Below are 16230 nucleotides of genomic sequence, written 5' to 3'. Positions count from 1 at the left end.
ATAAAAATGCCCACGAATACAAGCCAACTCTCCCGACTCCTGTCACGGAGCTCCGAGGAAGGCCGCCATCTTCAAACGCCGTCAAGCCACACCCTCTGTTGTCTTTATCCTTAACCAATCAGAGATACTCTAATGCTTTTAGAATGACCATGTTACCTTCCTCTTTACCTCCCTTGACTTAGTCCTGGGCAGCATTAGACAGATAAAGAGGTACACCATAGCCCTATGTTTCACTCTCAGATTTACTGGAAAGAACAATGAATCCTCAAATCTCGGCCATTTTTCACCTACTTGTATCTCGTGCCCAACCTCACCATCCTTCACAGTTTCCTTCCTTGGCCTTCTCGATATCACTGCTGTTTTTGGCATGGAAGAGCTCCTTCTGGATCTGCAATTCTTTAGAACTTGTCATTTTCCTCCCAGTTCAGGATCAAAGTCGAGTGAGCAACACAATTAGCACAGTGACTGCATCAGGCAGAAAGCCTCTGTGGAGCAGCACTGGATTGATTGTGCATTTTCAAGACACTGAAAATTAACAGGGGGCAGGGCAGCACTTTTTCATGTGGCAACTAGGCCAGCATGGGGCACCCAAGCCTTAAAAAATAGTCACATCAGGATGGCCATTGCATTCCTAACAAAGTATGTCAACCACTCACTTAGGGCTCTGGCACCTTCACCTCGCCGTGAGAAGTGTGCCAGTACGGAGCTCTATCACATAGCAAATTGAGATTGGAAAGCTGTGTCAACACAGTGCCCCAGAAACGGTGCCATTGACTGCAGGAAACTGCACCTAAGCAGATGCTACCAGGCAGTTTTTGCCACGGCTGTCCTTTGATGCCCTGGCCAACGATCATTGCCTTCGTTGCTGCAGCAGCTCCCACACTAAGCCCCAGGGCCTTAGCATAATACCCTAGGTTTCCAAGCAGGTTCTGCAACAACTGCCCAGTCTGTGTGTTTTGGATGCCCCCAGTTCAGTATGTGGTGGTTACCTGAAGGACAAAGCAATGTTGTCTCACGTGGTGTATGATGCAAAATCCCTAGAAACATGAGGTGGGGCTTGGTAACTATTCCTGTAATTAGCTTTATTAGGCAATCAAGTGCTAACTCCGTTGTGGCCAGCTACTGTCTTCTGTTCTGAAATGAGTTTGGCTGGTACACCTCCTTACAGCCAGACTAGGTTCAGGAAGTGATTAACCTGGCGAAAGAGGCTGATGACCGAAGCTGCTGATACCTAGTTACCTCTTTGAGACGGTACCTAAGACCATAAACTCTGATTTGGTCATGAGTTAGCAGTCATGACTAAAGAGTTCTGAACTGAAAGCACAGGCCCAGGAAAAAAAATGCATTGATCTCCCCTTTGATATGGAGAACTTGGTATATCGCTCAGTGGATGAAGTGCTTCAATGGCGTAAGATGGACACATTCACTGGCATATCTCTGATAACTGCCAAGCGGTGTTGCAGAGAACACTTTTTTCAACCAGCAAAAGGTTTTCTGTCTCAAGTCCACAAAGTGCTTTCACACCAAGACTCATCCTGATCCTTCTTTTCACAGAGCAACCGGCAGGTGAAGAGAAGAGTTTCTGGGAAAGAACAAGCCTGCTCCCCAGCCTCAGCCGAAGCCAACCTTTTTTCAGTGATTTCCCTCCTAGACATGCCACTCTTCTCATCACCATTTTGGAAGTATCCCTTCGATGGAGGAACGGGGAAAGGCTTTCTCTAAATGCAGTGAATGGACCTGGATCGCCAAAGAAACCTGTGTCCCCCTGAGTGGTGTAGAAAGACTGTTCTACAGGTGCCGTGCCACCACCATTCATTCAAGCTACCTTCTCTTTAGTTGGCAACTGAACAACTTGGCAGGAAACAGGAATGCTCCTGTTTTGGCCAATCAAGCTGCAGAAAGGGCCAGAGCTATTACTTCCACTACTATGTTGGCAGTTAAAAGGGATGAGGTCTACGTCCCATCTTAAATCGTCAGGGTGTGAACCAGTTCCTCTCACTGCAAAGGTTCCGAATTCTTACTGTTGCAACTGGTTGCAGAATGTATGTACCCGTTCTCAAGGAACACTGCAAGAGCATTCAATATATGGTGGGACAGAAACATTACCATTACATGATACTACCGCTTGGTTTCGTTGATGGCGTTTGGGTGTTTACCAGGTGCCAGCCTTCAGCGATAGTCGTATAATAACACAGCAGAATAGCTAGCAGTATGTGCACCTGAACAACTTGAAGCCGATGTGGTGTCATTGTGAACGCTAAGGGATGTTTGATTTTTCAGTTGAGTATTATATATTGTTATAGGGAGCAATTCTGTTTGAATTCTGTATTAGGGCAAGATTCCTCAGTTTGCTACACTATTAGCATTACTTATCCAGTACATTGATTTGCATTAGTTGTGGTATTAGGCCTTTGTGCTACTTTCTGAACTATCTGAAACATCAATAAATCCATGCCAAGGGAAAAGCTGCATACTGAGCATGGACACTAGCGCTCGGCATAAATTAAATGTACAACTCGAGACTACGATCAACCTGTATTATCCATTAAAAACTTTAGAAATTACATTATGAATCGCATGTAACCGTTAGCTATTTTGCTGGATTGAAGTGGGTTCTGTGGCTGCTTTGTCTGCTACTGAAAAGGTGGCATTGTTAATCTCCCCGACTAGAGGCGAAGGAAAATCTAAAAGGTCTTGTCATAAAGAGCGATTTTATAAGTAACACACATCCTCCCTTGACCTCAAGTCTTTTCCCTTTGGTGTGCCCTTACTGACACCTCATTCATAATTTTGCAATATTGTTATATACAGTCAACAAATGTTTAAATTGGAAGTGTTTCTTTGTATTCAGTGTTATGAAAAAATATCTCTATTGCATGTTCATTTAATGCTATCGTGTATTAGCAATAGAAATCAATTTTACAGGTGTTGTACAAAATATGGTAATCACGTCCTTTGTGCAGTCCTAATTCAGTTCAGGTTATTTACATCTGAAAGGTGTGCTGGTATAATTTTTGATGGGCAATAAAGCATTTTTCTTTGTGGTATCAAGTATTGTTTGAAGATTATGCCACTAGTACTTGATTATTTTTTTAATTGCGGGAGGACACATTTGTTGATGAAGAGCATGAGAAATACGATTTCATGAGCTGAATTTGACGTTTTAACGTGTTTCCACTTGATTTCTTCTTTCTGTTAAAAGGTGAAATCTGTCTTACTTTAACTCCACCGATCATTAACTACTCTTCCTATTTCTTGTCGAATTGATGTAGGTCATAGTGAGTACGGTTATCAGCAACCGTCGTATCCTGAACAAGGCTACGATAGGCCTCACGAGGATTCCTCACCACACTACTACGAAGGAGGTATCTATATACCTTCACGCGCCCGAAAACATGCGTACATATGGCCCATTCCTTACCCCATTTACAAGCTCCTTACCCCATTTACAAGCTTCCGCACAACTCCTCACATTTCATTCAGACACAGTTTGTTTCGAACATTCCTTTGCTGAATTTCGGATAGGATTCGACCGTAACTTTATTAATAACACCACAATATCTACATATATACTTAAACATTTCTAACTACGTATTAAAATACTTTTTCTTCAGTTAAAAATCTCCATTAACACAACACCATTGGTTCAGCTGTATGCGGACTGCCTTTAGGATGCAGCTTGCTCATCTTGTGTAGCTGGTCTGTGCTTTCGTAGCTTTCTTCTGTTTCCTTTTTTGTTAATTTGTTTAGCTCTGTTTTTAGGACTGATGCTTTGGTGTATGTAATGCTGATTCGGGAGTGATACTCAGTTCTAGAATACAGCCTTGCACAGTTTGCTTCTGATGCAGCTTTTGCCAATTCCTCGTGTTTAATTTGAGTTTCTCTTTGGTTAGTTTTGTGTTTACTCGTTTTAATTGTGACCTCATTTCTTTTTGGGTTCTTTTGATGTTTGCTGTTAGGCTCAAGAAAGACATTTAAATTAATATTTTTATAATGCTTTACACCACTCGTCTTACAGGAAATTCGCAGTATGGACAGCAGCAGGACACCTATCAGGGACCTCCACAGCAGCAGGGGTATGCCCCACCCCCACAGCAATACCCAAACCAGCAAGGCTATCCTGGACAGCAGCAAGGTTATGGTAAGTGAAAGAAAAATCATCTGAATGCTGGATACACAAAATTTAAGAATGTAAAGCTCAGCCAGCCAAGTACAGATAGTACACTTCAAACTCGTTCTGTGTCGACTGAGCAGTTGATATTGTCCATGTACAAGGTCATCAATGGTCATTTCTCAAATTCAACAATTAAGCGGTAGGACCAGCAACCAATTACAGCATTAAGCCCCCCCAACCCAGATGCATGGCAACAACATAGTAGGTGGTGAGCAATAGCTGGATCTTGGTAGGAGTTGGACCTACATCTCGTATCCCCAGGTGGGTTGTAACCCATTAGTGCAGGTCGAGTTTCAGCTAGTAGGACCTCAATGGATCCCAGAAGTCATGGTGGTGGGCCACTGGTGGCAGTGTTTTAGCATAGAGTCCAGAGCATTCCTCACAAAGTGACATCTTTCAGCCAGTCTTGAAACTGTGGAGCGAGTTTACCGCTGCATCTCATCGCCTCTCTGTTTCCCTAGAAGCAATGCAAGAGCAGCACATTTCCAAAACGTTTTTGGGGTTTCCTTAATTTATCCTAATACTACCTTCCAACTCACCCCCCTTTGTGGTACTATCTGTCATGTCGTGCAATGCCGCCATAATTTGAGACCAGAACGAGACCCATCCTCAGACAAGCCCATGCCAAATGAAGAATGGTCACCACCAACATACCACATTGTGTGCATTTTGTATCTTTGTCAGGATAGTACAGTGCAAGGTCTACTGGGGATGTATATGTTCTGTGAAACTATTTACAATCGATCAATCTTTACCTGCCATTAGAGGACACTACCTTGGTTTGCTGACAACAGTAGCAACATTGTTCATCTGCTGTATCCTGACCTAAATCCCTTTCCCAACCCTGGCGTTTTTTTAATAATGGTCTGGATCTCGACTATCCATGGCTACAGAGTACAGGTGTGATACTAGTTTAGAAGGGTGCAGAGTGGTAAGTAGGATGGTCAGGATGAGCCACTCCAGGGGTTCCTCCAGAAAGCTACAGAAGAGACTTTGTGGGCAAGTCTTGCATAACTTAGTACATCTGTCAAAGTGGTGGGGGGAGCCTCCCACATACTCTTGATAGGCTATAAATGTATGTGCAATAAATAGATCCCTCAATGTTACCAAGTGTTTCTTTAGTAATGATTGTAGGAGCCCCGGAGCGGTATTGTCTAATGGGTATATGTGGAGAATATGGCAGTGAAATAGTAAACAGAGTAGCTAATCCAGGCCCAAACGGTGCAGTGCACTGCATGTATTTCTTGAGTTGGCTTAGGGAGCTGTATAAAGGGAACCTCCGGGAGGGAAGTGGTGCTCATCAGGCCCCTTTCAATGATCACATGAGGGGCATGTCTATTGTTATGAAACTAGTGATGAAAGTATTGTAAATATGCCACTAAGTAATACATTTCAAAATTGGGTGCTGAAAATCCACCTTTATGGTATGGGAGTTCTAGTGTGTGCCACACAATACGGGGTTTCCTGCCTCCCACGCTAGCTTAATAATGAGGGAGCATAGCTGAGCAAAAAAAGCTTTAACGGTATTGGGATGTTTTGAAATAAGTAGAGCATCTTAGGAAGGATTACCATTTTCGTTAGGGCCACCCTAGTAGAGTGGGAGGGTAATCCATTTTTCACAGTGGGATTTTAGGGTCTCCATGCAAGCACCATATTTGGTCCTGATCATGATGGGGATATCGGTGTGATAAAGAATGCCTAAATATCTGTGTTTGTCCACAATAACAGGTGGTATGGGGTATCAGGTTTAGTGGTAGCATCGGTCAAGGGAACCATTATTAATTTAGACCAATTAATCTTAAGCACTGACCACTGTCCGAAGTTAATTATTTCCTGTATAAAGGGATTCCAGTTAAGAGCTGGATCATTTAATCACCAGCATCGCATCATATGCGTACAATGACTATAAGATATAATGGAACCCTATATTTACACCCCCTCAATAAGTGATGGCATTCACACAAGGCGCAAGCCATCGGTTTCTCTATAAGGGCAAAAAAGAAGAGGCGACAGGGGGAACCCCTGCCGCGTGTCCCAGCCTATCTGGAATGGCCCTGATAAGCTACATGTTCAGATGTAAGTGAGCCGACGGGTCTGTTCTCATTTCTTCTATAGTCTTCGCCTGCTCCGTTTGCACATCCTCAACATCTGAAATACGTTGTTCAGCATCGTTTTTTACTTTAAAGAATCTTCTTTTCAAACGTCTCTGAATAAAAATAAAAAAAATGTCCTGGTGATTACAATTCTCCTCAAGTAGTTATTTATGGCGTTGGTAATAATTACTTTTTGGAAAAGCTTCCGTGTTTGGTCATTACATGTTAATCCAGCAGAAGAATCCAGTGGTGTTCATGTGCACAGTGCTGGTGGTATGTTGCCTCTTTCAGTTGTATGAAAAGTATGCAGGCGGTAACTGCTGTTAAATAAAGCTCAATGGGCTACTGGTGTTGTGGACTTCATTAAGGGATCAGTGCCAATTGCAGTTTTAGAACACTGCTGCATATCCGTTCATATTTCCCTACTTATCTTTCACTCACTTCTCCTTTTTAAAGGGTTTGCGACATATTTACCTGGCCCCTTGTTTTTCCTCCTAATGTCTTTCTTTGTGTAAGAAAAGATAACCAACATGTCCAGTGTTGGATACAGACAGCTTACCGAATTGTTTGTATTCAAACAATTGGCATTTTATCATGGAAAGGTATTAATTGTGTGTATTATATTTAAAAAAGTGTTCCCGGATCCCGCAGATGTTAATGACTATCCTGTGCCTATCACCTTCGTGTAGATTCCTTTGAAAGACAACTCGTATTGCAGGTGCATTTAATTTCATTTTTAGCTTTATTCGATTTTAGATTTTAAAATCATAAAAGCACAACATAAAAACAATACATAAAAACGTGCAGTTACAAGGAATAACTCCTGTCCTATTTAAAAAGAGCCGACTTTCGATGTCTAACAATGGCCTACAGAAATTTGGAGATAACATTACAGACATATATGGGTGGCAACGATTGTAAAAATTTAAGAGCTGGGCGGCACTGGGTCAGTTTCATAGCTTTCAGTAATGGCAATAAATTAGTTTTTCTTTGCAAATTGTACAAATTACAGAAAAAAGGTTACATTAAGTGTATTTTGAGAGGACACATTATCACACGGGCATCATTCCAAGGGTCTCAATTAATCGTTCATAGAAGGAAAGCTTACCAAGTGATGGAAATGTCCATTCTAAACCTAGTGAATACAAATCTATGGTGATCATTACTTACACTAATGAGGTACCCTTGCATGCCAAATGAATTTAAAATCAGAAGATGTTTTACCACACTTGGTTTAAGCACCTCAACAGATAACCTCAGCTACTCCATATGGTTCAGACATTCCTCCTTCAGGAGTTTCCTTGAGACTGATTTTAACAACTCCGGTCTGAGAAAGTTATCTTTATGACCGAGTCATGCAGGACGTTCCTGCCGTACTCTTCCTATTCGGGTGGAGCTAAGGCAATCAGCAATAATGGCCTGTTTCAGTTTCGTATACTCAGAAGACCAGATCTTATACCAAAACAGGATCGGATGGATCTTAACTAAGCTTGAAGTAAAAGAAACCCCTAGCTCAGTGTGGCCAACAAAGTAAGAGCTCCCCAGCGGAAGAGAGGAGATATTTAAAAAAAAAAGCATTCTCTGCAACGTGCAGAGGTTCGCAATTTGCCTGGCCCCACAGGCCTGCCCCATAAAGGGCAGTAGACACGCATTTAGCTTTATACACTGCCAATAGTGTCCTAGGTCCCCCCCCGCCACCTCCCCTCCCACTAGCTTTTCTGCAAAACTACGCAAAGCCAAGATAGCTCTCTGGAAAATAACTTAATGGCTGTTGACCAAGACCCATCGCAATCAAACATAACCCCCAAATATGAGAACAATTTCACATAATCAATTTTAGTTCCATTTATCACAGGATAAGAATTTGGCATTACCTTTCCACACCTCATTGCGTAAGTCTTGCTTTTATTGACTAATAGGCCTCGCTCCTTCTTATAGGATACAAAATACATTAATAACTGCTGGAGTGCTAAAGGTGTACGTGCCATAAGCACGGTGTCATCTGTGTAAAGCAGGGCGGGGGAAAGAGCGATGCTCTAATTGGGGGTGATTTTTTTTTTACAGTGGGTGTAGGAAGTTGGCTCTGTATGTGCTATTTCAAAGTAAGGAATAGCATGCACAGTCCAAGGGTTCCCCTTAGAGGTAAAATAGTGGTAAAAATAGATAATACTAATGCTCTATTTTGTGGTAGTGTGGTCGAGCAGTAGGCTTATCCAAGGAGTAGTGTTAAGCATTTGTTGTACATACACATAGACAATAAATGAGGTACACACACTCAGAGACAAATCCAGCCAATAGGTTTTGTTATAGAAAAATATCTTTTCTTAGTTTATTTTAAGAACCACAGGTTCAAATTCTACATGTAATATCTCATTCGAAAGGTATTGCAGGTAAGTACTTTAGGAACTTTAAATCATAAAAATTGCATGTATACTTTACAAGTTATTGACAAATAGCTGTTTTAAAAGTGGACACAGTGCAATTTTCACAGTTCCTGGGGGAGGTAAGTTTTTGTTAGTTTTACCAGGTAAGTAAGACACTTACAGGGTTCAGTTCTTGGTCCAAGGTAGCCCACCGTTGGGGGTTCAGAGCAACCCCAAAGTCACCACACCAGCAGCTCAGGGCCGGTCAGGTGCAGAGTTCAAAGTGGTGCCCAAAACGCATAGGCTTCAATGGAGAAGGGGGTGCCCCGGTTCCAGTCTGCCAGCAGGTAAGTACCCGCGTCTTCGGAGGGCAGACCAGGGGGGTTTTGTAGGGCACCGGGGGGGGACACAAGCCCACACAGAAATTTCACCCTCAGCAGCGCGGGGGCGGCCGGGTGCAGTGTAGAAACAAGCGTCGGGTTCGCAATGTTAGTCTATGAGAGATCTCGGGATCTCTTCAGCGCTGCAGGCAGGCAAGGGGGGGGTTCCTCGGGGAAACCTCCACTTGGGCAAGGGAGAGGGACTCCTGGGGGTCACTTCTCCAGTGAAAGTCCGGTCCTTCAGGTCCTGGGGGCTGCGGGTGCAGGGTCTCTCCCAGGCGTCGGGACTTAGGATTCAAAGAGTCGCGGTCAGGGGAAGCCTCGGGATTCCCTCTGCAGGCGGCGCTGTGGGGGCTCAGGGGGGACAGGTTTTGGTACTCACAGTCGGAGAGTAGTCCGGGGGTCCTCCCTGAGGTGTTGGTTCTCCACCAGCCGAGTCGGGGTCGCCGGGTGCAGTGTTGCAAGTCTCACGCTTCTTGCGGGGAGCTTGCAGGGTTCTTTCAAGGCTGCTGGAAACAAAGTTGCAGCCTTTCTTGGAGCAGGTCCGCTGTCCTCTGGAGTTTCTTGTCTTTTCGAAGCAGGGGCAGTCCTCAGAGGATGTCGAGGTCACTGGTCCCTTTGGAAGGCGTCGCTGGAGCAGGATCTTTGGAAGGCAGGAGACAGGCCGGTGAGTTTCTGGAGCCAAGGCAGTTGTCGTCTTCTGGTCTTCCTCTGCAGGGGTTTTCAGCTGGGCAGTCCTTCTTGTAGTTTGCAGGAATCTAATTTTCTAGGGTTCAGGGTAGCCCTTAAATACTAAATTTAAGGGCGTGTTTAGGTCTGGGGGGTTAGTAGCCAATGGCTACTAGCCCTGAGGGTGGGTACACCCTCTTTGTGCCTCCTCCCAAGGGGAGGGGGGTCACAATCCTAACCCTATTGGGGGAATCCTCCATCTGCAAGATGGAGGATTTCTAAAAGTTAGAGTCACCTCAGCTCAGGACACCTTAGGGGCTGTCCTGACTGGCCAGTGACTCCTCCTTGTTATTCTCATTATTTTCTCCGGCCTTGCCGCCAAAAGTGGGGGCCGGGCCGGAGGGGGCGGGCAACTCCACTAGCTGGAGTGTCCTGCGGTGCTGTGACAAAGGGGTGAGCCTTTGAGGCTCACCGCCAGGTGTTACAGCTCCTGCCTGGGGGAGGTGTTAGCATCTCCACCCAGTGCAGGCTTTGTTACTGGCCTCAGAGTGACAAAGGCACTCTCCCCATGGGGCCAGCAACATGTCTCTGGTGTGGCAGGCTGCTGGAACTAGTCAGCCTACACAGACAGTCGGTTAAGTTTCAGGGGGCACCTCTAAGGTGCCCTCTGTGGTGTATTTTACAATAAAATGTACACTGGCATCAGTGTGCATTTATTGTGCTGAGAAGTTTGATACCAAACTTCCCAGTTTTCAGTGTAGCCATTATGGTGCTGTGGAGTTCGTGTTTGACAGACTCCCAGACCATATACTCTTATGGCTACCCTGCACTTACAATGTCTAAGGTTTTATTTAGACACTGTAGGGGTACCATGCTCATGCACTGGTACCCTCACCTATGGTATAGTGCACCCTGCCTTAGGGCTGTAAGGCCTGCTAGAGGGGTGTCTTACCTATACTGCATAGGCAGTGAGAGGCTGGCATGGCACCCTGAGGGGAGTGCCATGTCGACTTACTCGTTTTGTTCTCACTAGCACACACAAGCTGGCAAGCAGTGTGTCTGTGCTGAGTGAGAGGTCTCCAGGGTGGCATAAGACATGCTGCAGCCCTTAGAGACCTTCCTTGGCATCAGGGCCCTTGGTACTAGAAGTACCAGTTACAAGGGACTTATCTGGATGCCAGGGTCTGCCAATTGTGGATACAAAAGTACAGGTTAGGGAAAGAACACTGGTGCTGGGGCCTGGTTAGCAGGCCTCAGCACACTTTCAATTGTAAACATAGCATCAGCAAAGGCAAAAAGTCAGGGGGCAACCATGCCAAGGAGGCATTTCCTTACAGTGGGCATTTAACGTGCTCCCCAGGCTGTTAATATACAAGGAGAAAAAGGGAACCACACCCTTGTTCAACCCCTCTCTATTCTAAATGACTGGGTACACTCACCTTGCAAACCATACCGGACTCTAGCCCTACTGCCCTCATACATTAGCCTAATGAAATCTATAATCGCCGGATCCACCCCAAGATTCTTCATTATAATCCACAATTTTACTGTGGATTACAGTCAAATGCGGCTGACAAATCAACAAAGGCCAAATATAATCTCCCTTGTTTGATGGTACAGTATTTCTCATCCAACTTCAAGTTTAAGCTCTGCTCGATTGTCCCCACCCCTTCGGGGAAACCGTACTTTAGATCCGATAGCACATTATTCTCCTGGGCCCAATCCTGCAGTCTTTCCAGAAGAATGTGTTCCGCCACTTTTGACAAAGAATCTAATAGGGAGATTGGCCGGTAAAAAGTTGGGCTATGCCTTTCCCCCTTTTAAAAAATTGGCACAATAAGAGCTTCCGACCAAGACTCCAGTAAACCAATTTTACAGCAGACGTTTAACACTTGGGTAAGCAAAGGGTCCCAAAGGCTGGTGTCCGCTTTAAATAAGTCTATTGGAATAGAATCGGGGCCTTGTGCCTTTCCACCCTTACTCTCGTTTACAGCCCTAACAACTGCCCATAAGGTGAAAACCAGATTAAATGGAAGATTAGCTGAGGCTGGGGAGCCACTGCTGGGTGAACCACCCCATTCTAAACTTGGTTTGTCGAGGGGACAAGAATAGCTGGCCATGAAGTGCAAGATCCAATCAACTTCACTGATTGCACTTTCTAGTCGTGGTCCATCATCAGGCCTGAAATAAGGTGAATTAATTACGCGCCAAAAGGAGGCTGAATCTTTACTTAGGCTCGATTCTTGTAATTTAACCCACAGTTCTTCTTTCAGTGCTAGTTTCCTCTGCCTTATAACAAATTTGTCATTTTTCCTGGCATCCGAATCTCAAATATGCAACATGGACTCTGATGCGGTGCTTTTTTCAGGGAATTATGAGCATTTGTACAAGCCCTGTCAAACCATCCCTTCTTGGTATTTCTTCCCTGCTGGAAACCCATAGACCCTCCTTGATGCCCATGGAAATAATCAGGAAACCAGCTATGATCTTCTTCGGGCTGGTGTCCATGTCCAGGCATTGGTTGAAATGATGTTTATTACGACAAATAAGCTTTTTAAGAAAATCCTGGGGATCAGTCGAAGACCATCTCAGCGTGGACCCGTTTTGCCTAGCAATTTCCACATCACCCACGATACACGAATCTGTGTGCACCATCTGTACTAACCCATCATTGGACCGAAGGCCCAATTCGATACTTAAAGGATAATGGTCACTAAATGCAACGGGGTATGTGATAAAAATTTCCAACCCTAGCGGCATGTGTCCGTGTTATTGCTATATAGTCTATCACCAAATTTTTCCCTAGTCCATTAAATGTAAGTAAATGGGGCTAATGGAAAACAGACATCATTACAAACAGCCAAATCAATATTAAAGAATAACTCATTCAGTCAATCACTGTATGGAGAATGAGTAAAGTATGAAGGCGCATCACAGCCCCTTTCATTTAATCCGCAAATCTTGGCAGCATCCTTAGAGCATAGTTCTACATTAAAATCTCCGCCCCACAGGATTATTATGTCCTTATTAGTATCATTACTAATAACTTCAAGATCCTTTTTTAGTTATCTCAGGACTGAGTTAAGCTCCGACTTTGAGATGTTGTAGAAGTTGACCAGAACCAGCACACATGTAACTGAAAATACCATGGTGATAAGTTGGTAAAACGGCAGTGGGGAAACCATTGTTATGCTAGAGACATTCACAGTATTTAAAATAGAAGTACAGATTCCCCCCTTCGCTCTCCTAGAGTTCAATGGCACCGCGGGGGTGTGAAAGGTTCGGTAGGCATTTAAATGGATTGGGTCTACTACCCAAGTTTCTTGAAAACAAAGCAAATCAAAACCGTTTATGAAGTCACCCCAGTCAGCTGTTGACAATAGACATTAATCCTGCCACATTCCAAAAGGCTGCAGTCGTCATAACTATTCCAACTGTCGTTCTAATGGCGGGAAGACCTTCCAGACAGGTATGGCCTATCCCTGGCTCTTCATTTGGCAAACTACTAAGTGGATCTAATAAGCCCTTGTCGGCAAGACTGACAAACTCTGGTGAAACATCCTCTAATGAACTGAGAAGGGGCAGCTCCCCAATCCCTGGCACAATAGAGGTGCTTAAATCCAGTCAATCTACACCTTCTAAACCTTCAAAACAAGAGAAGCGGTTGTTGGTTGCAGGCAAAAGGATGTCTGCACCCGATCGAGTAACATGCATATAGCTGTCCCATTCGCTATGAGGTGTACACATGTATCCTGGCGGGGGGATGCTCATACCTGATCTAGACAGATGGGTAGGGGCATCCCATCTTCCGTTACGTTGATAGAAAAAAACAAGGGGCAATACCATTACACTGTTTGACTTCGCCTCCCACATGCCCACTCTCTTCAGTATGGTTTCCACCAGGCGTGGCAATTCAAAAGACATTATTACACAATCCCCTTCTAGTTTTTTCTATCCCCTCCCCACCCATCTAACCGTCCTAACCATTTTGAGATCCTCCAGCAGTTTGCAGAAGACACCCGCTTTCTCACCTAACCAATGTGCAGCTTTATTCCTCAGCTATGTCCAATTTTTTTTGGCCTCTGCCCCTGGTGGGACTGAGGAGTGAAATAGGTCGGTACGCCAAGGCCAGAGTGTGGTATTTGCTTGGTTTAGTGAACCATGACAATCGGGCTTTCCGTAGCAAAGGAGGGAGAATACCAGACCGTATGGCATCTTTGTAGACCTCCAAAGTGTTGCTCCACCAGTAAGTCAACATACTTGCAACACAATTCTGTCCGCGGAGACTGTTCCCAGTTTTTTTTTTTTGCAGTTTTCATTGTTCAAATGACTGCCAGGATTTCCTCCCAAGTGATGGGATCCACCAAGGTTCGACCATCCTCTGGGGGAAGCCTAGGAAGGTCAGTGTTTAGGAGGAATTCTGTGATGTTGACCTATTGGGAACCGCCCCGGCTAACATAAACTGTACTTAAGTGGGAATGGAAAACTCATTTTATGGCTCGTTAGGTGTGGACCTGGTGTCCAGCGTCATTGTACAGAGTAAGTATAGGAGCCCCAGCATTCTCCTGTCTAGCGTCTCGCCTGTCTTGTTTCCTTCAGCGTGAACCCTTTGTCGGTAGACTGTAAGGGTACATTTTTCTAACTGACGCCAGTCATTAAGGAGTGCAGAGCACGTCTCGCCAGGCCTGTAGGAGTTCAGGAAGCAGTTTTTCAATCCCCTCAAGGTCTGTTCATGGTTTTTAATATCCCGGTCTAGTTATTGTCAAAACCTATAAGATGTTTTGAGTCAAGCCTCTCTCAGTACAACTTTAATCGTCCCCCAGTGCACTTACCTGGCTGCTCAAAGAGCTCCAGTTCTCCCGGAAATAATGTGTTAGCGGGTCTCGGACTGGGAGAGCAAAGGAAGGGTCAGTGAAGGCTTAGGGGCGGAGACGGCACAGCAGTATCATAGATCGGTTAGTCAAGCATTCCCTCACTAGCAGGACGGGAGAGTGATCCGAGCTATTTGACACAGTTTGGAACCACGGTGCCAAGGAATCTGATATCAGGGCATAATCCAATTTACTAGGAGTATCTGCGGCTGGGGTGTAACGGGAGAATTGTTGGCATGGGCCATCTTGTTTATCTACTGAAACAGTATATCGTATTTCACTTTTTGTCTACATGAATGCTTTGTTTTCATTCTTCTCCTTCCATATTCTTGACAAGGGAATTGGGAGTTTTTGTTGTTGTATTGCGCCCATCTACTTTTTTTTTTTTACACTGATATTTTGCACTATGGCTACATTGCCAAGTAACAATGTTCATTACCCTGTGTTCCAGTGTTCATTACTTGTTGATTCCAGCTCTTAAACGTTTGTTGCATTGTTCTTCTGCTTGATAATGTTTTTCTTTGGATGTGTTAACCACTCCAAAAAAGGGTTTTGTGTTTGTTCTTCATGATGTTTTGTAATCTTTTATCACCTTCCTGGAGAAGATTGATCAGTGACTGAGTCCCTGCTTTGTACGTGTTGGAAGTTCTCATCTGACAGGTTGGGGAGGTGGTGGGAATGTGCACTTGCACACATACACACAGATAGAGATTACGGGGTGAGATAACACTGTTTGCATGGCTCCCAGATTTCTACTCTTTAAGTGGGGCTTTGCAAGTAGGAGTAAAGCTGTGCAGTGAAGATTACTAGTAAGTAATTACTACTATGTTTTGTGGTAAGACTTAATTTGATCTTACTCACATGGCCATGTTGTTAGTGTTCCCTTTCCCAGAGTTGACTGTCCATTAAGGGGTATCGTCTGCTTATTGATGACCTTGTCCAAGTGCAGGTACTCTTCCTTTCAAATTAAAGAAGTGCAGGTACTCCGTACCGGACAGTAACGCACTGAGTCAAACGCATGAGAATGATGCGAGCTAAAGTGGTATCTCTTTCCTGAAGCCCTCTGTTTCAAGTTAAGAATCGAGAAACGTCGTCACTGGATAAGTTTTAGTAACCACAGTACTCCTAGTCGTTAGGTTCCATTTTATTGTAAATGCGCATTCAAGTTTCCAAAATCTGCTCTAACCCTTAAACACTCCTCTGCCGTAATGGAGGAGCCGCCCCGGTGCTATCTTTTATACAACTTTCGAGAGTACTTGATTCTCCGAATTCCTGCAAGTGATCAGATTCAACGTTTTGGCAGACAGTCCTAAAAAACGTTATCAGTGACGTTTTGTTCAGCTTTAGCTGCTACCATCCTTTGAGTGTTCTCTGCTCCTAACATGACCCTTGTTGGATGGTAGGGAGCAAGCAGTACACAGGAGTTAGATACATTGCTCTGCAGCTGTAAGCTGTATAGGTCCTATTGTGTAACCATTTTTTATGCTCCGCCTCCTAATGGGCTACAGTTTTGATACTACTTTTTTAGAAGAAGTAAATTTACACTCTCTGGTATAAGCAGGAACATAAAAGGGTGGTTCCATGGACATGCACACAGTGCTTTTCCCAGTCTTTCTTAAGCTGCTAGTGCAGAATTACTAGTTATTTTACATAGTGGTGCAAAGTTCTCTAACTGTGGCT

At 44.4% G+C, this 16230-nt stretch overlaps 1 protein-coding gene across 3 annotated transcripts in view; it reads left to right on the top strand.

Annotated features, from left to right (window-relative positions):
* Positions 1–16230, top strand: part of SS18 (SS18 subunit of BAF chromatin remodeling complex) — a 246059-nt gene that overhangs the window by 220503 nt on the left and 9326 nt on the right. For all 3 annotated transcript variants that reach the window (XM_069220049.1, XM_069220050.1, XM_069220051.1), the window contains one exon: positions 4019–4141. In XM_069220049.1, the coding sequence (XP_069076150.1) occupies positions 4019–4141 (123 nt within the window). The remainder of the gene's footprint in view (positions 1–4018; positions 4142–16230) is intronic.

The sequence above is a fragment of the Pleurodeles waltl genome, chromosome 2_2 (genome assembly GCF_031143425.1).
Source record: "Pleurodeles waltl isolate 20211129_DDA chromosome 2_2, aPleWal1.hap1.20221129, whole genome shotgun sequence".
Lineage (NCBI taxonomy): Eukaryota > Metazoa > Chordata > Amphibia > Caudata > Salamandridae > Pleurodeles > Pleurodeles waltl.
This window is presented reverse-complemented; position numbering and strand designations above follow the sequence as displayed.